The 23,525-nt window shown below is 40.9% G+C and overlaps 1 protein-coding gene across 2 annotated transcripts in view; it reads right to left on the bottom strand.

Annotated features, from left to right (window-relative positions):
• Positions 1–23,525, bottom strand: part of cpne5b (copine Vb) — a 116,926-nt gene that overhangs the window by 23,424 nt on the left and 69,977 nt on the right. For both annotated transcript variants that reach the window (XM_061832777.1, XM_061832778.1), the window contains exons 8-13: positions 17,994–18,097; positions 15,801–15,905; positions 2,648–2,689; positions 2,485–2,560; positions 654–707; positions 35–96 (exon numbers count right to left, since the gene is read on the bottom strand). In XM_061832777.1, the coding sequence (XP_061688761.1) occupies positions 35–96; positions 654–707; positions 2,485–2,560; positions 2,648–2,689; positions 15,801–15,905; positions 17,994–18,097 (443 nt within the window). The remainder of the gene's footprint in view (positions 1–34; positions 97–653; positions 708–2,484; positions 2,561–2,647; positions 2,690–15,800; positions 15,906–17,993; positions 18,098–23,525) is intronic.

Here is a 23,525-nt window from a genome sequence, read left to right as displayed (position 1 = left end):
TCAGATTTATTCAAAGAACAAAATGTGCACTTACCCCCCTTTGATGTAATCTAAGAACGTGAACTCCGACTCCACAGAGAACGAGAGCAAGGTCACCTAAAAGAAAGAATAGAAAAATACAAGTTAGATTGAACACTATAAAGATTTGCTTTGATTGCCAAACACCCAAAGCTTTGCTCCCCGTCAATGACTTTCAACACTGAGTAAGTGATAAGAGACAGCCGCGTGTAGTTTATATTCCCCGGGACAAGTGTGTAGATGATTTGTATCATTTGCATTTGTATGCATTACTTGCACATGGCCACACTCACAAGGGGGTTGTGGGAGAAAATTGCTTGTTGACATCTAACATTGTGATCCATTGGTTTGAATGCCATTCAAATTCTGAAATGCCATGACGATTATTTTTTGGAAAATATTTACATGAACCAAAGGACAAGTCAACCACAGAATGCAATGTACCAGATTAATGTGCATAAAACTGATGTACTGTACATAGTGTGGTGCCATGGATATTCCATACACCCAAAATATTCCATTTTCACAACACCCTCGACCAAATGTGATAATTGGACTGAATCAGCGAACAAGAGAAGCAACTGGAAAGCACAAAAGAGGCAAACTTCCAGCTTTGATTAAGTGCAGGCACTCACAGTTCCAGAGTTGACATATTTCTTTTTCTTCATTTTCTTCTTGGTATTTATAACCTACAGAAAAAAAAGTGAAACCAATAAGAGAAAATTATTCGTCTTGGACTGATGAAAAAAATAAGTATGAATGTCATTAAAACTGTGGAAAAGTAGTTTTTCCACATGACCTCAAAATAGTATATTCAATGGTTATATTTTTAAAACAAACCCCTCCTTGATTTCATGTTTGCTCCATTATGATGGCCACCAGCTAATGCACCAAGTTAAAAATACAGCATGTATTACATTAGTAATACATTGGATCCAAAACAGGAGAGAATTAGAGCCTACTAACGAGCAAATTGTTTTTTATTGGTTAGTGTGGATCCTACCACAAAGCATCCATTGCACTACACATGGTATTTCTATGCATTAAAATAGATCAAAACCCATATTAGAGTGCAGTTGACCTTCATGATGATATGAAATTACAATTTCGTCAACCATCAAACCCTCTTTGCCATAACATAAAATTTCACGTATGCAAACTATTTTTAAGGAGCTAATTGCTTTCTCTTTGATTTAATTGCATTGGTCATGTTTTGCGCTAATCACAGAGGGATAACCGTCATGCAACTGAGAGAAATAATAAGATAGAACCAGAAACAGAACATACTGCAACGTGTTATACAGATGTATACACTGGATCAGTACAATATAATCAAGTTGACATTTAATTGGCAGAAATATAAAAAAAATGAGCTGCGTTTTGTGTTCAATATTAGCCTTCATATTCGCAACATCCCCATGTTTGTAGGAAATTATTGGTCATGTGCACTTCATGAAGAGAAAAAGGTAGAAAATGTGTTCATGCGTGCGTGAAGACATGCACGACGTGCAAGAGAGCACATAAACACCCGATTTAACACTTTCCCCTTGGTATCCCGTGTAGGAAAATCAGACGTGCAAACACTGCCGTGTCAAAATACAATGTGTATCGATGGGTGTCGTGGACAGCGGGCTCAAGGTGCATGACTCACATTTGACGGGTTGGAGAACAAGAGAGAAATGTCAATTTTAAGACCAAAGAGGTCTCAGCTCATTACCTTCATTCTCTATGGATGCGAGGCACGAAAGTGACAACCCCTAATTTAACAGGGAGCGATGGCAATTTGTCTGACACATTGAACAATCTGCTGATGCAAAAAGTAAAAGGGCCTTTCAGACTAGAGGTAGAAAAGAATCAAGAGTAACACATAATGGAGATGACATTCAAAAGACAGGTATTTATCCTCAGGGTGAGGCTAGCGAACCATGGCGGTATAAAGATCCTGATATGGCTTTGTTGCTTTTCGTAGGTTCGGACATTTGTTATTGCCATGTTTAAAGTAAAAAAATGTCAACAGAAACACAATTGTTGAAGAAAAGATGGATTACAGGATGTCCCATGCTGTTGGATTCATATTAAAAACTGAAACACATACCAGCACAGCAAGTGAGTTGTTAATGAAAATCAAAAGCTGTATTGAAGAGTTTTTAAAGTGAGATGTATTGAAATTAGCTCTGATGTTGGATTTAGTTATCCTATTTCATGCAACAGCATCAGGATACAGGTGGTCTCGGTGCCAGAATAAAAGAAATTGAATTAAGGGAAGCCTGAATATATCCACATTTGTTCTCTTCTGGAGATTTTATTTTAGTTTCATCTTACTTACAGAAAAAGCATGGATAAGACGATGCAAATTAAATGTTACAGATGCCAATGGAAGTTAGAAATTCAATGCTAGTTTAAGATTGTCACTATCCCCCAAATTCAAATACCTGTATAGTAAAAATAAAAGCGCCAATGAATTACCTCGTACACGTTGAAATGGCTCTGCCCTCGAGCTAACTCTCGGTAGCTGGTGGTGAAGTCCCCAATGAAGTCATGACTAGAAAGAGGAAAAATGCACGAGTCGGTTGGACAACTGGTGAGTTACAAACAAGGTAAACATTGAGAATGTTCCAATTCCACTCACCCGCCGTCTCTATCCCAATCATACACCTCCACTTTGATTGTTCTGGAGAACGAATCAGAGACAGAGACAGGATACGTGAGGAAAGAAAATAACAAAAATGTGTTGGAACCGACTCAGTTACACCTGGTTCAAGCTGTGTGTAAAATCAGTCCACTCAGTGCTGAAATTCATTTCAAGAGCCACTCCGCTGTGTGCATTTGTTCAAAACTTCGTGGATCCTTCCAGCTCCATGCGTTGTAATAGAACTGGAATATCATACTAACTAGTTGAAAGCGAGGAGTATATTCAAGCAAAATGAGGATCCGGTTGCCTACTTGATTTTTGCATTGAGGGCCAAATTAAATGAACCCAACACGTTTACACCATCTGAAGGTCCTCCCTTATTCTACAGCACCGTTCTACAGCAGAAAATATATTACACTGCAGTATAGTGTAGTAGAGCAGACTTTTTTTTATTTCCTAAAAGCAAAGTAGCCAAAAAAAACCCCAAAACTTTTTAGGTAGCTTCATTGCTGAGTTCCACTGATCTCATCCCTGCTCGCTTTCCTTTACATCAGAAGTTCCACCTGCCCACATTCAAAGAAAGCGTTCACAGAGGACGACGGATGGCTAGAAAAAGCCAAACGAGTTCCCTGCCACCTGGCCTCTGTTGCTATGTGGTGACAGGTTGTTCGTTTGAGGTTATCTTCAAGCATTTGAGCTTGTGCTTGTCACACCAGTGCTGGAAATGCCACGTTTCTCTCTCAAATGCAAAAAGGCAGAGTGGATTAACTCAGATAGCATTGAAAAATTGAGAGAAGGAAGAAAAACTGTCAAAAACCTCTCTTTTAGGCCTGTTTGTGGACAAATGTTAAACCCTGCAGGCATTTTTCCGCAGATTAGAGACCAATACAGAGAAATTGTTCTGACACGTATGCGCTGTGATTTAAAATAAAACTCCGTAATAGTGACCATGAGACTTTCAGATCACTTAGTGCGCCCCTTGAAATCTCTGAACAACATACCCTCCAGAATTAATACTTCACAGTTATCTCCTGCCATTGTCGGGTTTCTTTAATGAAATGACTCATCTCCAGTAATGGAGGTACATAAGATTGAGAGAGTGAGAGTGGAGTAAATTTAACACTGAACCATTCTTCTCCTGTAATTACAAAGACCGCCTTGTAATATTTGCTACGGGTGAAAATGGAAAACTTTGGAGTCACTGTGCTTGTTAACATGCATGAAATGAGCTTTGGGAGGCATTAATTAAATCACTACTGTACATTAATCTACTAAACATTGCTCAAAGCTTTGGGGAGAACTGGTCAAATCTCAATGATATTAAACTAATTACACATACAGCGTATTAGTCTGGAAACACAAATTTTTTATTATTGTTATTACTATCATTAATCATCACCAAGAGTCTTTAATAATATGACAACGTGCACCACCTAAAAAGAATGAGCTAAATTAGGCAACTAAAACATTCGAAAGCAAAGTGTTGCAGTCAGGGGATACAGGTGAGGCAGAGGCAATATCCAATTCATGATAACGCTCATTAAAATTCCTTTTAAATTAAGTTCACCGGTCTGTAGATTATATTGCTTTTCTTTTCAATCCAATTACAGAAGCGTTCTAATGGTCAAAAGTGCGTAATTAATAAGAATAATTAAAATCAATCATTGATTTCTTGATTACTGTGCAATTGCTGCACCTCACTCCAATAAGCAATACGGTTTTACAGAACTGCACACCACAGTCACAATAATCATAATCCTGTTAAATTAATAAATATCTGACTCAGTACAGATTGAGCATTATTAACTCTTTTGATACCAAATAAGAGACATCAGATTTCCATCAAACTTTGTGGACTTGTGGCAGTAGCACTAATCTGTCATGACCCATCGGAACGGGAGTAGGACCCAAATGCAGGACTCGGACGATGCAAGGTAGTTCAGGGGGAAACGTTTATTATTTCGTGGTCGGGGATCGGGCAGGCAGTCAGGTGCAGCAGCGGTAGTTGGAACGTCGGGCGAAGAGAGCAAGTGAGCGGGCAGGCAGGAGTCGGTACACAGGAGAACGATCAAAGCAGGCAGAAGTATCAAAGGAGTCAGGCTTACGAGGTTGGTCGGAGAACAGGCGAAGGTCGGTACACACGGGTTGTCGATCAGGGATACTGGAGCACTCGAACGGGACATGAAGCTCAACGAACTGGCGCGGACCAGTCGTCATCGGGGACATATAAATACACAGGCTAATCAGTCCGCATGTCCACAATCAGCGCAACCGCACGGGCACCCGCACAGCCCGGGCAGGAGCGGCAGGATCATGACAAATCTTTTTTTTTTTGTTTTTTTTTTTTGGGTGCGGATCTGAATAATTCAATTGCCGTTTTTACTCTGCAAATCTGTAACCTCCCCCGTTCCCAACCCAATTCTACTGAACACTAATAATGCTGTGCTGGACATCTCACATTGCACGTCTGTAGAAATACTGATTAGGACATATACCTTTAGAGTTTCACAAATGTATAAATTCCACACGGTATTACAACGCAGATGCCACGGTGGAGCAAATGGTTAGAGTGTTGGCCTCACAGTTCTGTGAACTCGGGTTCAAATCTCAGCCCCGCCTGTATGGAGTTGCATGTTCTCCCCATTCCTGCGTGGGTTTTCTCCTGGCACTCCGGTTTCCTCCACATCCCAAAAAACATGCAACATTAATTTGACACTCTAAATTGCCCCTAGGTGTGTCATGAGCAAGGCTTGGCCACTGCCAAGAGGGGAGTTGCCAGGCGGCTGCTCAGGGCGGTGACACCTGTCACCGGTCACATCTGTTTCACATTCGGACTGTAATTAGACAGGCATTTAAGTTGGAGTTTTTGTAACTGGTATTTGCCTGTTCGTTGCCTTGTGTTAGTGAGTTGCATTCACTGCCTGTGGGACTTTCCGCTTCAACGCGTAAGTTAGAGTAACCCTAGTCACAGCGATTTGGATCCTGCCTAGCCTAACGTTTCTGTGCCTCTGCCTTGTTAGACTGCTACACCGTGTATGACCCAATTTCCACAATAAACCACATTGAACATTATGCTTCTGCCTTGAAGTCCTGCATTTGGGTCTGACCTCGTAATGAAGGTTTGTGACAAGGTGTGATTGTGAATGCGGCTGTTTGTCTATATATGGCCTGCGATTGGCTGGCAACCAGTTCAGGCTGTACCCCGGCTCCTGCCCGAGGATAGCAGGAATAGACTCGAGCATTCCCGCGACCTTTGTGAGGAAAATCGGCTCAGAAAATGGATACATGGGTATTACAACGCAAATGGCCTGACCTAGCAATTACTGGTGCAGTCAGGAGGTGTAATATGAAACTGAGTATATCATATTGATATTCTTCTAATTCTTAAAATTAAGATTTTTTTGCCTGTCACTGTGTCAATGTAATTGATCATTTCATTTGGTCAGTTTTAGTGGCGTTAAAAGGCTAATAAATCATAGGAGAATCATCCTTCAGTCATGGATTCAATGTGTAGTGGAAGTTCAAAGACGGGTTTGGACTGTGAATTTTTTATCTTCTCAGAATGAACAAAATAACGAAAAAAAAAATCACATTGTTGCCCGAGTTGTTTTGGGAAATAAAAAGTATTTCATTCAAGCGACAGCCAAGAAACAGAATATGTCATGGCCATATATCCATGTGGCCCATTCGGATCTCTCGTATGAGTCTGGAACATAATCTTTGGACTTTTAATTTTTTTTTTTTTTTGACACACTGCATGACTCACTGTGGTTCTCTTTTAGACCACTGCCATTAGTCCTCTATTGTTAGCGTCTTTTGCTTCTTCTCTTTTTCTTATGCCCTTTTCTCCCTCTAACTGAAGTCTGCTGTCAGTGTTGGATGACATACCTACTTGAGGAAAAAGGGCTCATCACTGTGTATTCTTGGAGAAAGATAATGTTGTCAGGGGTTACAATCTATGTTAACGCAAACCCCAATTCCATTGAAGTTGGGATGTTGTGTAAGAGAAATAAAAACGAAACCTAAATTCAATTGAAAACACGAAAGAAATATTGAATGCCCAAACTGATTAACGTTATTGTTTTGGCAAATATTCTCTTGCTTTGCATTTAATGCCTGAAACATATTCCAAAAGAAGATGGAATAAGGGTAACAAAAGACTGGGAAACTTAAGGAAGGCTCACAAAAAAACTGTTTGGAACATTCCCAAGTGAAAATGTTCATTGGAAACACACGAGTGTCATGATTGGGTCAAAAAGGAGCATTCGTGAAAGGCTCATTTGTACACAAGGATTGGGTGAGGTTCACCACTTTGTGACAACTGCATGAAAACAACTGCACTACATTATATGGTCCATAATGTCATTAAAAAAAAAATCTGGCAAAATCTCTGTACGTAGCTGGCAAGGCTGTAAACCAATGTGGAATGCCCATGACCTTCGATCCCTCAGGCAACACTGCTGTAAAAATTGGCATCATGTGTGAAAGATATTGCCACGTCGGTTCAGCAAGATTTCAGAAAACCATCGTCAGTTAACAGAGTTCACCATTACATCTGCGAATGCATCTCTCTGGACATAACAACGTTCAGATTTTTGGGAATGTTTGCAGGCATCAAATTATAAATGAGTAAGTTTAAACTTTAAAAATGTGTTTAACGGAATATTACGGAGCCCCTAAAGGGACATTGGAAAAAAAAAACAACTTGTTTCTCATTGTATTGACAATCTTTCTCATTCTAATCACAAAGAATAATAAGTATATTAAGAAAAAGATTTTCAAGTAATTCTTTTTCTTAATTTGTTTTAGACAACGTCCCAAGTTAATTGGAATCGAGGATTGTGAAATATGGTAAAATGTATTATATGTTGCCAAATTGCACTGTTAAATTCATTTCTGTTCCACAGTATCACTGAAAACTGCACATCGTATCCATGTTCACATCCCGCCTCGCCCATGTGGAGTTGCATATTCTCCCCGCATTGCATTTCCTCTGGGTACCTCGGTTTCCTCGTGCATTCCAAAAACATGCATGGTATCTTAGTGGATTACTCTAAAATGCCGATTGGTGTCCATTTAAATTTATGGCTCTGTGTCCGCATGTGCTCCGGGATTGGCTGGCAACCAGCTCAAGGTCTGACCCCCCATTGGCCCAAAGTCAGCTGGGATAGCCTCCAGCTTGTCCACGAACCTTGTGAGGATATGTGGTACGGAAAACATGTCCAACTAATCCAATTAAACCAATGGATATCAGGAGAAGACCAAGCACTGACATATTTCTCTGGTTTAGTATTTACAGTAGTCCATTTTCTCACTTGATTTCAGGAAGTATGTGAAGTTATGTTGTGAAAACTTGAAGTCTAAAAGAATGCAGAAAAATAAGAATTGTACTTCTTTTTCCCTAGAGGATTAAAAGTAGATAATGGCAGAAAGCTCATAGTGGTGAATCAAAACACCTTCACATCAACAGAAATGAAGTATATTCATGAGGAGGTAGGTGGAACATAATTAATGTGTAGGGTGTACAAAAATGGTAATGTGCAGGAACAAGAAAGCTCCACTAGACTTCTAGAATAAAGCCTTCCATGTTATGACACGGGTATTGACAATTGTTAATGGGACAGGCTGACTAATATTTATCAAAAATGTGACTATTGAGCCAGGAGTAGGAGTGAGGGGTGCATGTAACAACTCTGGTCTGGTTCTCAAATGAGCACCAGAGGTCGTTGCTTGGTGCTCATCTCGTTCTTTTCATGACCCACTGACCTCAGTGGATGAACTTATGTTGGTTTGCACACACACTGTATGTGCTATCATTTGCTTACTTATTTTCTAGATATACAAAAGAATACAAATCCTTTTTTTTTGTTCTATTTTATGACAGCTGGCACGGTGGATCAGATGGTAAAGCGTTGACCTCACAGTTTTGAGGACCCGCATTCAATCCTGGTCCCACCTGTGTGCTCCGGGCACTCCGGTTTCCTCCCACATCCCAAAAAGATGCAACATGAATTGGACACTCTAAATGGCCCCTAGGTGGGATTGTGAGTGTGGCTGTTTTACTCCATGTGCCCTGCGATTGGTAGAAGCACGCAGGTGGATTATATTTTGTGCAGACGATGTAATCTGAAGGAGATTACTGACTGTAAAGTAGTGGTAGGGGAGAGTGTAGCTCGACAGCATTGGATGGCGTGTGTAGCATGACTCTGGTTGTGGGTAGGAACATTAAGAAGACAAAGGTAGAGCAGAGAACCATGTGGTGGAAGCTGAGAAAGGAAGAATGTTGTGCGGCCTTTCAGAAAGAGGTGAGACAGCAGAAGCTCCCGGAAGACTGGACGACGACAGCCAAGGTGATCAGAGAGACAGGCAGGAGAGTACTTGGTGTGTCCTCTGGTAGGAAAGGGGAGAAGGAGACTTGGTGGTGGAACCCCAAAATACAGGGAGCCATACAAGGAAAGAGATTAGCGAAGAAGAAGTGGGACACTGAGAGGACTGAGGAGAGGCGAAAGGAGTACATCCAGATGCGACGTAGGGGAAAGGTAGAGGTGGCAAAGGCTAAACAAGAGGAATATGACATGCACACCAGTTTGGACACAACAGAAGGAGAAAAGGATCTCTACAGTATGTGACAGAAAAGTCTCTGCGAGGATGAAGGGCAAAGTTTACAAAACAGTGGTGAGGCCGGCCATGATGTACGGATTAGAGACAGTGGCACTGAACAAACAACAGGAAGCAGAACTGGAGGTAGCACAAATGAAGATACTGAGGTTCTCGCTCGGAGTAAGCAAGTTGGATAGGATTAGAAATGAGCTCATTAGAGGGATAGCCAAAGTTGGATGTTTTGGAGACAAGATTCGGGAGCACATACTTCGATGGTTTGGACATGTTCAGAGGCGAGAGAGTGAGTATATTGGTAGAAGGGTGCTGAGGATGGAGCTGCCAGGCAAAAGAGCGAGAGGAAGACCAAAGAGAAGGTTTATGGATGTGGTGAGGGAAGACATGAGGGCAGTTGGAGTTAGAGAGGAAGATGCAGAAGATAGGCTAAGATGGAAAAAGATGACACGCTGTAGCGACCCCAAATCGGGACAAGCCAAAAGGAAAAGAAGAAGAAGAAGAAGAAGACTCCCCGTGACCTTCGTGAGATAAAAGCGGCAAAGAAAATGGATGGATGGATGGATGGATGGATGGATGGATGGATGGATGTTTTATGACAAAACTGTTTTCTTCCCCGTTTAAGCTCTTTTTGTGTTTCTTTTATCCTTACCTGACGCTTTCTTACATCTTAGCCAGTTCACGAGTGATACACAGTTTGTAATTGTAGTGGATAGCCATAGCAACATTTATTTGACCTAATTTTATGTTATTTCATACCTTGCATTCTGTATATATCAGTAGCTATGGACATACTTATTTTATGATCCTGTGAGCACATTTTTATTCATTTCTAATGTATGGCAAAAGGTGGAGAACTACAGTCTTGCAAGCCAACACTGCCATTAGCAATGATGATGAGGTCGATGACGGGGGCCAGGGGGTGCCATCGAGGAGTTTGACAAAGGGCACCATTCAAGCTAACACCGCTTCTGACTTGCATAATGGGACCATGTGATCAGGTGATTTGAACAAGCACACATGGGTAGTGGTCCCCAATCATTTGTGCGACACAGTCCAGTTTCACGTAAAGAAATATTTTGACTGACGACCATTGCAAGACTGTGCAGCAAGACCGAGACGCCCGCACCCTGCGATGCACTCACTCAGTCACCGTCGCTGCCAGCGAGTGCAGGAAAGTTTCATGTGCATCTCAGACTCGCAGCTAAGCGTAACTAAACTGAGAAAGGAACGAATCAATTCCTGAAGTGATTAAATTCAATAAGTTCACTCAAAAGGTGTTTTTCCACTAAAACGAGTTATTGATAAAAAACAGAACTACTCAAGGCCCATTTACTGCGGCACTTCTGCCCCAAAAAAGAAAAGAACAAGAAAATATTTGGCAGTAAAAAAATCTGCAACGGTGAAATCGAACCTGGTGCGGTTTTAACATTTTCAGTCTACATGGCCATCCGCACACTGCTAAGTATGTGTGCCCCTGAGTTAGAGACTAATAATCTCTACTCAGCCCAATGCTACAAAATGTATGGGACAATTCATCAGTTCTTCAGTGCAAAGAAGAGAATGTTCTGCATTAACCTGACCTCCAGTCAAAATGTCATGCTTTGAAAGACCCTGTGAAGCAAAAGTAAATGTCGTAAATTTGATGCACCCACCGCAAAAAACAATGTTGTCAACGACCCTCTCAAATTTGAATAATTAAAAAATTGGCAAGTATCGAAAATAATGCTTTCAAATGCTGCTCTCAAACAGAGTGGGTGTGTCCACTGAATGTGCTGAAACCACATTTTGCTCAAAATGTAAATTGTCAATCAAATACTAGCTTACAAGAAGAGAAAATCACATGAGGATGCTCACTTTCAAAACTGAACAGTTACTGTGTAATGTATTCATAAAATTAGCAAACGAGCCTATTTACACTTATTGGTGGGGACATAATGTGATTTATGACGTTGGAATGTTTTTGGGATGTGGGGGGAACCCGGAGTACCTGAGGGAAACCCAGATAGCCACAGGGAGAACATGCAAAGTCCAAACAGGGAAGGCCAGGATTTGAACTGAGGCAGTTGCGCTTGTGAAGTACAGTTTAATGCTGTATTGCCACAATTCAGTAGGGCTCCTACATACAGGGTTTATAGTCTTTGCAAGTTTTCAGCAATTATTTTCAAACTCAATAACAACAAAAAGTTAATTAGTGGCTCTGTAAACGATTAATGGCATTTTAAATTGTAGAACAATATTTGTTCTGAAAAGCAAAATGGTTTAATTTAAATAGATTTTGGTGATTTGCTGAAAGTAATCATTGACACAGAGGAATATTTTTAACTCTAGAAAAATGTTTTTCATTGCATTACAACACAAAACAGTAGAAAAAACTAATAGAAGAGATCCCTAACCAAAATTAACTAGACCAAAATTTAAGACACCATTTTAGGATATCTTTTTGTTGTTGTTGTTATAAATATATGACAGTATTGCCTTTAAACGGTGTCTGCAACATGTAAGGTTTAAGACCTGTGGTGGTATAAAAAAAAAATTGCATAAACCCAAGCTTATCAAGGATTACATTGGACAGTTAAAAAAAAAAAAAAAAAAAAATTCAGCTCCCATTATTCCAACCAATGACATTTCATCCAATATCTTTATTTTGGTACCTGATGTATGACGTGTGCGTCAGTGTAAGCTGTGTACCAGGAAATCGTGCACTGACGAAAGGTCCCCATTGTTTGAAACTCAAAATGCGATGAAAATTAGGTCGTTTTTTAACTAATTAATTAGCTTATAATGAATTCATGATTAACCCACATGTTAATTTCAAACATCAAACAAATCTATGATTTCACCTGACAGACTTTAACTTATTAAAGACAAAAGTGTGGGTGGGGAGTCGTACAGCACACACAAGCAGTAAATGAACTTTGTCCAAACACTTTTGAGACATTAATAATAGTGGGACAAAAGTTATGGACTTGAAAAGCAGATAAATTACATGTTCAGAGACCCTAAGTCATAAGCGTAAGTAAAATCAATCTTCTATTAAAAATATATTGCGCTTTACCATTTTGGAAATATTTTTAAAGGACAGATTTGGTTTCATACAGAAACTAAAGAAATTAAACTATACATCCTGGTAGCCCTGAATACAAGTCCAAAAGCGACGTACTGTGCAAGTCTGCTGAGTTCAAGGTAGCGCTGAAAAAGCCTTGCATTTGCTTTTGATTTTAATAACTAGTTCCGGCAGGAGATGTAATCATCTCAGTGATCGGGCATTTTGTTAATTTCAGAAAGGCTAAAAACAACGTTGAATGCTCGCATAAGACCATTCAGGTTGAAGATCTTAAATAACAGATTCCTGTGGAGTTGGTTCCCCACATTATTACAGAGCATGAAAATGCATTTGCTGGCTATTGGTGCTGGGCTTCTTGTGTATGGGTGCCACGTTTAGAATACCGTATGTACGCCAATTTTAGATTGTACAGATTGAAACAAACACCCAATGGAAATACATAGCAGAAAAATAAGCAAATGCATAACCCGTTTTTCTGTGCTGCCTTTGTCGTATTCCAAGACCTGCAGCATTGCAAACCATTTCGGCTTGTGACTTGTCAAATTCCATTACTCACAACGTGTGTGTGTGCCTTTGACGCTCACCTCACTCCCGAGTGTATGATCGAGTCTGACAGGTTAGTGACCCCTTTTGGAGCTCATGTGTGATTCGCAGGCTGCCACAATTTCCCCCAATGTTTTTGTTACACATTACAGCCCCTCCGATTGAACCGGCAGCTCTCATCCATTCTGTCTGTTTGGGTCGGATCTCACACACATACTTTATTTTCCCAGCATCATTCAAGTGTAGGCGCAAAGATTATGAGAAAAAATGGTATTACCCAAAACTTTCTTACCCTCCAGAAGAACTACTGTGCCTGTCACTTGCATTTCATCAATTGCTTATAGCTCCTTCCCGATATAACTTGTTTTCCTTCCATGGCTGACTTCTAAATGAAAAGCAGACAGATAAGCTAGTAGAGATATGAGTTCTGATCCCTTATATCACGTGTCTTTATTCATAACGTGGGATGTAAGTAAGTAAGATGATAAATTCATTATAGTGTTAGATTCTCCTGCAGTGCTGTGGATTCAAGGTCAACATAATGAAGAAACTATTAATTTAACTTAGTATTGTCTCCTTTGTATTCTTTAAGACTATGCCGCCTAAAATAACTTTTTTTCTTCTTCTTTTTCTTTCGGCATGTCTGACCTCATTAAATCACATCACTCTTGAACTTTAGCTAAAAACATGAAAGTGAATAGCCTGATTTTGACAATGATGTAGTCATTTATGATATTGAAACTAAACTGAAAGAATGTGTCCAAAGAAAATGAAGAATGTGAAATACACATTAAATACACTTTGGTTTAAGTGCAACATTTTATTACACACTCTTCAAAGTGTTAAAGACAGTTTTACTGTTTTATCCTACCTGTACAGTTTGCAAGGGTGTTATGATGAAGGTTGTTTGACTTAGGAATTCATTATTTGTATAGTTCCCCCCAATGGTAAATAAGTGGATGTCAATCAACATGGTAACATGTGTTTAACTTTGAAAGTTAAACTTCACGAAGAAACTTGTATGAACTTGAGATCACATCACTGGAAGTTGCTGTACCTGTACTATGATCAGGCAGTCGGTTCACTCAATTGACCCCTCTGTGGATATTGCGCAACCCGCGTCACTGACCAATCAGAGGCCAGAGATCTGCATAAACCAAAGCCCGTTTTTGCTCCCGCCATTTTCTCAGACAACATTGCATGGTCCAGTATAGGTTTTGTTAGCGTTTTATCGCGTATTTGGGTTATTTAACAAAAAATATGGTTAAGAGGTGTAGTCACGGACTTTGTAATAGTGACGACAGGTATCCTGAAAGGCGAGTTGGTGGAGTTTGATTTGTACCCTTTCCAAAACCGAAGACCCAGTACGAAAAATGCCTTCGATGGATCAAACTTTGTGGAAGACCACATCATCAACTAAATCCATCTAATATCAACCGGAACACATATGTTTGCACGAAGGTATGCCCTATATTTGATTTTCAATACATGTCTCGTATAAATGAATTCAAAGTTCTTCGCTAGCATAACACTGCTGCGTGTGAACGATTGACACACTTATTCTTTGTTGAGCGATATTTAGCGATGATCGGACTGCACAAACGTGTCGGTTTCTTGTTGGCTCGCGGCCAAAAGTTAACCAGACTGTGTTTGCACGAAGATATGCCCTATATTTGATTTTTAATACACGTCTCGTATAAATGAATGAGACGTTCTCCGCTAGCATAACACCGCTACGTGTGAACGATTGACACACTTATTCTTTGTTGAGCGATATTTAGCGATGATCGTACTGCACAAACGTATCGATTTCTTGCTGGCTCGCGGCCGAAGCTTAACCAGACTGTGTTTGCACGAAGATATGCCCTAAATTTGATTTTTAATACACGTCTCGTATAAATGAATGAGTTGTTCTCCGCTAGCATAACATTGCTACGTGTGAATGATTGAATGAAATCAGAAGCATGGCGTCTGTCTCAGTTAAGAATATATTGCATTGTATTGTATTTGCCATTTTTACTGTTTGTCTTACATCAGCGCACGTGGCGTGACGTCACTTCAGGAGGCGTGGTTAAGTGCCCTGTACGGAGGTGTCAATTGTATTTGAATGTCAGCCATTTATACAAAAGGATAATGGACCTGAGCACAACGAGGCATCTAGTGCGGATATAAAAGCATTCATTGTGAGCTTTGAAGTAAGAATCAATACTGAGGAGTGAATGTGGCTGCAGTAAAATTGTGTGACCATGAAAAAAAAAAAAGAAGACATTGATTCTTGCGGTGGCACGGTGGTGGATGACTGGTTAGCACATCTATATCACTGTTCTGAAGACCCGGATTCAAATCTGGCATCATCTGCATGGAGTTTGCATGCGTGCCCTTGGGGCTTTTCTCCAGGCACTCCGGTTTCCTCACACATTCCAAAGATGTGTGGTAGGTTCATAAAAAAAAAAAAAAAATGTCCATAGTTCTGACTATGAGTGTGAAATGGTGTTTTGTTTCTCCAACTGGCTGGCAACTAGTTCAGTGTGTACCTTGCCTCTCGCCCAGAGATAGTCAGAATAGACTCCAGCGCCCCTGCAACCCTATTGAGGATAAGCGGTACAGAAAGTTGGCGGATGGATGGATTGATTGTTGCTGGTTAGAGTTAAGGATGCTTGTGGTCAGCACACTGGAGATTGTTTGAAGGGATACTGATCGAAGGCCGTGAAGGTCATTGACAGATTCCTCCAGCAGGAATCAGTGAGGTCAGACAACATGGAAGAGGCCATCCTGGCTGTGTGTGTGTGTGTGTGTGTGTGTGTGTGTGTGTGTGTGTGTGTGGATGCAGATAGTGTGACAAGCCTGACTGATTTCAAATCAAGAGTGGTAGGGAGAGAGACAAGAAGCAGCTGTGTGGGCAAGAAAGGCCCGAGAAGCAGAGAGTACCTGTCGTAGTCGCCGTTGCAGAGCGCTCGGACAGGAATGGTAAATGGCTGCCACACTGGGTTTAATGTGTTCTTCACCACCTCTGTTTTATGGCAGATCGTAAACCTAGACAAGAAGAGTGTCGAGGAGGAGACAAGAGTATGTGTTAAGGTGGCACTGAAAAGAATATGCTCATTAATTCCCTTTATTCAGACATGAGAGATAAATATGTAAATACAAGGAGGAGGAGTTTGCCACGGAAAGGAGAGAGAGGCTCCGTTGTGGAAGCCAAGTAGGATGCTTCAAATAGGGTCGGTGTCCCGCTTTGGTTACTTCCTGGCTCGTTTCCCAGTTATATTGTTTTATAGACCCCGGAGAATTATTTCATATCTGAGTCTGACTCTCTAAACCAAGCCGTTCTGTGTCAATGGATTTCTGTGATGTCTGCAATGCTTCACAGAGCATAAATCCTTATTAAATACCCTGGACCGTCCTCTCACAAAGCAGCAAGGCGGCTCACTTTTATTTGGATTACTTGTGCTCCACTAAATGCCCCAAGCATTTTAAACTCCTGTGTGAACATGGAGATGCGCAAACATACATACTGTACAGGATATACTGTACTGCGATGTGTTCTTTTTGCATGAATTGCCTCTGCATGTGAAGAGGCCATGACTCATTAAAGAGTGCCACTCCTCTTATAGTTGATTTAAAAAAAAAATACTTGCTCCTGTGTGCTCTTCTGCTGCGTATTCCTCCCCCTTCAAGATTGTCTATATACTATATCACTACATATAGGAGGAGCAGTACAGTGGCTGCTTTTGTAAGGACCTGGCTTTGTGATTGGATGATCTTAGTTTGGAATCCTGCTGTGGAACAAAATATGGACTAGCTGCCCGAGACATGGTAATCGTCTTGCAGAGTGCTGCAGGGTTGCCCTTGAGTTTTTAGTCTGTTTCTGACTGACTTTAACCGTTGAACTTTTCCAACCAATCAGTTCTCCTTTTTTTTTTTTTTTTACAGTGCTACCAAGGACATCTGCCCCAAGTTATCAAATAAAAAACATTCAGTCACTGTGACACTTTATAATTGGGCTGAGACAAATTCACTGTTGTAAAAAGTGGCTGCAATGTTAAAAGGAAACAAATCCGTGATTCTTTTGAAATACTTCATGGTCCTAGCCAAAATTAGTACTGAGGTTATACTTTTATGTAGTTTACAGTTTTTTCCATCATACATTAAAGTAATTGAAAGTATTATCCATCCATCCGTCCATTTGCTGAGCCTCTTATCCTCACAAGGGTCACGGAAGTGCTGGAGCCTATCCCAACTATTTTCGGGTAGGAGGCAGGGTACACCTCGAACCGGTTGCCAGGTAATAGCAAGGCATATACAAACGAACAACCATTCCCACTCACAATCTCACCAAGGGTCAATTCAGAGTCTCCCATTAATGGGTGTTTGGGATGTGGGAGGAAACCGGAGTGCCTGGATAAAACCCACACAGGCATGGGGAGAACATGCAAACTCCACACAAGCACGGCTGGGATTTGAACACCAGTCCTCAGAACTGTGACGGTAACCATCTAACCAGTCGCACTACTGTGCCGCCTGTAAGTAACTTGTTTAAAAAAATCAACAGTGACCTTTATCTTTTGTGACAAAATATATGACAACCCAGCATGGTGGTCATGTAGATAGAACGTCTTCTTCACAGTCAAGAGGTTTTAGTTTCAAACCCTTATTTTGGAATTTACATGCTCTTGGATGCTCTCCCTGTGCCCGTGTGGGTTTTCTCCCCCATGCATTAATTGGAGACTCTAAATTGCCCCACGGTGTGATTAAGTGTGAGTGGTTCTTCATTTCAATGAGCCCTGCTATTGGGTGCAATACAATGAGAAACAAGTTAGTGTATCCCGCCGCATGCCCGTAGATAGCTGGGATAGGTTCCCTCACTCCTGTGACCCTTGTGAGGATAAGCAGTTCAGATAATGGATGGATGGATGTTTTTTGACCAGGTACTACTGTTTCCTCCCACCTCCCCAAAACCTGCGTGTTCGGTTCATTACACACAGTGTGAATGGTTGTTGGTCTATATGTGGTTGGCTGGAACCCAGTCCATTTGTCTACCACACCTCTTGCCCAAAGTCAGCTGGGAAATAAAGGTAAATGGATAGATGGATGGATAGATAATGCAGATGTAGTATTACTTACGTTCCATCTTCATTGCTTCTGTAAAAAACCATGAATGGGTCTGATTTCCCAAAGAAGTCCTTCTTGTCCAGTTTGTTGGCACAGAACTGCATTGTGGCGCTGTCCTACGATGCGAGCAGTTGGGAGGAGGATAAGGGGATTAATAGTCACAAGTACCAATGAAAACTGCATTACAGTTTATGTAGATTATGTTGTGTGACTTCTGCATTCATACTGTATTCTATTAGACTGACAATTTAAAGGTTCACTGAGATGAAAAGCATGATTTTTAGCATGTTTTTAATTGAAAAAAAGGCAACCGAATGGACCCATCCATTTTTTCACCACACATCATGATATACCTATATGACTTTTTGTAACTCCCGCCATGAAAATCCTCTTGAGGGATTTGCTTTGGAGAAGAACCAGGAAGTGATGGTATCAGCAGATGCCCACTCATGTGGCCTCGTGTGTTTATACAAGTTTTACCTGCTGGAAGGTAGCTCTGTGTTTCTTCCTGTTAGCCAAAATGCCGGCTTGTTGTATTGTTGGATATTCCTCGAACACTTGGGAGGATGGATTAACTCTTCATACTTTTCCAAAAGACCCAGTTCGTCGTGAAAAATGGATTGCACAGGTGCAAATGACGAGAGCTTCGTGGGTTACAAATGACAGGTAGCTGTGTACAGAGCTACTAAAAAAAAAAAAAAATAGTTGGGGGGGAATGTGAACCTCTCAGAACCTTCCAAAAGATCGCCGCATGTAAGTCAGGCGTGTTAAATGTGTTGATGTGCGAGTCAGCGCCGCATCCGCCGATCACGGCTTTGGCCGCGGTGGCTCATCACGGCGCTGCCAGGGTGGCTCATTGCGGTGCCACGGTGGCCACGGTGGCTCGTTGTGGCGCCGGGCCAGGCTGCTTTACAGCGTTGTCGTCGCTCGCGGCTGAGTATGCTACATACTGTCATACATACTCTGGAGATTCTATTGTAGGTTAGAAGTGATCCACATATCATCTAAATATGGCTTGTAACAATAGGGTACGAATACCCCGGTCACTTCACTCGATTGTGAGAGGTTCTCTTCTTCGAAAAGAGCTTCCGTGTCAGAGGGGCGTCGGAAACATGCGAAAATCTCTGTTGTTCCTCTCCCATAGCAGGTGCCACTACATGTTTCCAATGCCGAATGTCCCAGTGTGACATCTGCTGATGACGCTGCAGGCAATATGGCTACCACTTGAGTGTCGAGTGAGACATCCGCAACTTTGCACATGGATGACACGCTCTCCACTCATTTATTTTTTTCATATAGACATTGAAGTGAAGACATCTCATAAACAGTACAATGAAAATGGTTATGATTAAATATTATTTTCCTTTTCATTTATCAACCAGTACAATAAAAAGAAAAGCTTGAGCAACTCAACTGAAATTTTTAACTTCAACGTTGATTTAAAAAAGGTACACTTATTTAGACTGTTATCCAAGAAACATAGTATTAATATATTTAAATATAAAAGTTTGTAAAAAACACTGACCTTGCATTAATCAAAAGTGATACTACTGAGAGATTAATTCATGCAGTATTTTTTTATTTCCCTCTCTAATAAGTCTTATTGTGCACGCCCCCCCCCCCCAAGTTCTTTATCATGTCGTGCTTACAGCATGTTCAAATATAAATCACTAGCTCCCTTTAAGCCTCAAAATATTTTCTTAATGTTCCCCTTCCTGTGGCTGCCTCTTATTGTTTGCAGGGGAAAAAAAGGGCCTGACTAACGCTTGGATGCTAGCTGCAGCTTATATCTGCAAAAGTGTTCATTACACTACTTCGAGACACTTTAACAATAAACTGCAGTTGCTGTCATCACTGCCTGAGGTCTTACACCAGGCGGCCAGCATTCTACTAATGATAGCTTGATAGCTTTTTAATGTCGCAGCTTGCACCTTGTGTCAGGCGGCGCACCGGGTGGCAAATCAGTTAAGGGATGGATGTGAGGTTCTAAGTGTAACAGATTGTGTGAGTGTTTCTACATGTGCATGCCGAATGGCTCCTCAGATTCCTGTTTGGTGTGTGTGCGTGTGTGTGTGTGCGTTTTCCAAGTAATGTCTTCCAGCCTGTGTCTTTTATCACTCCTAGCCAGGGACTTTGGAGCAAACATGACCACTCCAACAGCGAAAAGAAACTTATTGTCATGCCCTTTTTTCCCCTTGAGGGTATATACAGAACCTACTGCACATCTGCCACATTTGACACAAAGATTTTGCAGAGCTCATTACATTTCATCTTCTTAAATATTCATCTCACATGCTGCTCACTGTATGACACGTTATCAGCTGTCTCTCATGCAACACGAGAGATTTTTCTCTGTTTGAAAATTATTCACACTCCTGCACTCTGGCATCTTTTTGTCTTTCTTTGCTGATAGCTACTGCATTTATATGTCTGCATAATTACAACAGCAGTTGCCAAATGGGTTTATCATGGGTAAAGAACTCCTCGAGCTGAAACCCTCAAAAGCTGATAGGAGGTGACAGTTCCCGCTGACTCAAAGCATCTTGATGACTAGTATATACACTACATTCCAGGAATTTACAATAAGAATAGAAATGGCATCACATTCAGAGTATTTGGGATTTTACTGACCCTACCAGTCCTGTAAACCTTGAACGCAAACCTTGGGAGTCATAAAAACCACATTTTTATTTCTAAAACGGATCTGATAAAGATCTGAAGGACAGGAAACTTACACCCAAAACCCTGCGATGATAGAGCTGAGAAGATATTGTGCAAATCAGTTTTGCTTTTTTTTTTTTATCCAAAGTAAGAAAAACTGTAGTTATGCTCGAATTGATGTTTTGACAGCATCTGTGCTAAATTCATCAGGCAGACCCGGGAACCTTGGTTAAAAATGATACATACAAGCAAAAAGAGACACATGCAGGATTCTGGAAAGCTTTGACCTTTAGCCCTCCCAGGTAACAGATATTTGACTTCAACAGCCGTCAATGGCAGTGAATGAGTTTAAGTGATTTCAGAGATTTTTAAATGCATGTTTTCTGATGTCTGAGTATGATTGTGTTAGCCATTTAATTTTTTCCCCCTTTATATAACACATAGCTATATCCTTTCCAATAGATTGACAATAACTTTGCGGTGAATGAAGGAAAACCTCCGATCAATTCAAGAATTTTAGAGTACATAAGTTCATATTACACTTTACTTTCTTTTGTCATATCCAGAGGAATAATTATGGACGCAAAGGGCAAAAGAAAGAACTGTTTCTTCTTTTGAGGACACTGAACACTGTATTCCTGGCTTCCTATTAGTCTTCACATGCATTTAGAAGGTTTTGTGCATTGCTGTTTCCTTGATTGTTTGAACAGTTTTGTGTATCGGTGTTGTTGTTGTCCTGATTCAGCCAGTGTAAAAGGACACACATACAAAGGAAGTGCTGCTACAATAAGAGGCACATAAAAATATTTATGGCAATGAACAGTGTTGAGGACATTAAATATGCATCTGCTGGTGCCTCATTAATGTTCTGCAGCACGAACTTGCTCTATTGCTAAGATCGAAGCTCAATAGCGTTTCTTAATATGGAGAGAATCAACATCAATATTTAAACCATCCGTGTGTGTGTGTGTGTGTGTGTGTGTGTGTGCATGTATGTTTGTGTCCTGTCCATCAACATATTTGAGTAAAACTGAAGAAATAGCAATTACTAAACCCACCCCCCACTCAAACTACCTAATAATTGCTTTTCTTTCACTCTCTGCATTTTTTTTCATATTTGGTGTTTTCCATATCTTCCTGGAGAAAAAAAATGTGCTGAACCCTTTGAGACTGCACTTCTATAGAACAGGAGATAGGCAAGAAAATTGGATAAGGAAAAAATATATACAATGTTTTGCTTAAACTGCGTCTTCCACTGTATGAACTCTTTCAACCTTTTGTAGTGAAAATAAAACAATCACCTGGGAACATCTTTGACTGTGTCCTTAGAGTTGTTGTTGTTACAAATGATTTCACCATTTCACCACAGTGTTTCAACTAAAGGATAATGTTTTGAAACAGTGAGGGTCTGTGCTTGTGTGTGTGTGTGGTGTGTGTGTGTGTGTGTGTGTGTGTGTGCATGGTTGCGTGTGCGTGAGTGTGTGCTCTATATGAAGGCAAGGTCAGGCTGGGCTGCGTTTTAATTAGGCAAAGCTCGGTCTCACTCTGTCATTAGCCAAGCTGATTTTAGAGCAACGACCTGGCACCTGCAGGGTGTGAAATAATCCTCTATCGATTCACTTCACTGTTTTGTTTCATTCTTTTTGACACCCCCCCTCCCCACACTTTAATTCTTCATCTTTTAATTGCACATTTGCTCGTTTCCAATATTTCACATGGCCTCTCTCCTTCATTCGCTGTCTGTCTTTGCACAATTTGTTGAGTTTCACTCTCTTGGTTTCCAATATCCTGCTCTAATGTGTGTGCGGTGAGCTCAGTGGAGCATCCACAGCATCAGACCGCCGGCTTAGTCATGAGAATGATCAGCATTCCCCTCATCATGTTGCGGGGCCATTTCATTCAACATTGTCCCACTCCACTGAATGACAACAGATGTCCTGTCGGCTGTGTTCTGAGAGGGGCAAATGGGTCAGAGCTAGCCGCCAGCATAAACACACAGCCCCGTACAGGTTGGGAGATAAAATAACCAGATATCAGTGAGCGGGTATTTGTTTCTGTTGATCTGTCAGCATGGACAAATCCTCACATTAGTGTAATGTTGAATCCACCAGTGAAAATACCAGAGCCACAAACGAATGAGTGGCAATTCGGATTCACTCACAAATCGGCTTAAAGAAGACAAATCTTGAATCCTAATTTTCGCATTCGAATAAAAATGATTCTTCTTGGTAGAAGTAGATGTTGCCAGGCAGCATGGATTTGACTCCATAGAGACTGTACAAAACAGACGCAGCGATGAATGCTGGTTCAACTAAAAAGAAGCGTTCTGACAACACCTTCTTTCCAGGAATAAAAAAATTGGTTGCTAAAACATCCCAGCCAAAATGCGGAATAGTACAACGAGAATCAATTCCATTGTGATTCGCAAGTCATTCGTAACTGTCAACGCGACTAGCGATTGGGGACTAAGACTGGGAGTCCGAGCTGTAGAAAACACAGTTAACGCTTGCTGTTGGCCACCTCCTGGCTTTAGCTCTAGTCATCATGTTAACACAGATGCGTGCATGGATTGGCACACCCACACCATTTGAGGAAGCTGAAGTGAGTTGTGTGTCATTTGAAACAGGTCCTCAAAAAAAAAAACAAAAAAAAAACAACAACCCACACGGGCTGATTTCAACAGATATGTAAAAAGAGTGTGAAAATTAATCTGTAATTATTGCCCCTTCTGACATAATTGATTAAAGCATGTCACAGACATTTTATAAAGACTCCTTTAATTGTTATTACGGTAAAATCTTGGCCAAAGTCTCGCAGAACAAAAAACTACTGGGGTTGCTGCTGATTTTGAAGTTGATATATTGTTGTATCCATTTATCATGC

This window comes from Syngnathoides biaculeatus, chromosome 10, assembly GCF_019802595.1.
Source record: "Syngnathoides biaculeatus isolate LvHL_M chromosome 10, ASM1980259v1, whole genome shotgun sequence".
Lineage (NCBI taxonomy): Eukaryota > Metazoa > Chordata > Actinopteri > Syngnathiformes > Syngnathidae > Syngnathoides > Syngnathoides biaculeatus.
Note: the sequence above shows the minus strand (reverse complement) of the source record. Positions and strands in the feature narration are given on the sequence as shown.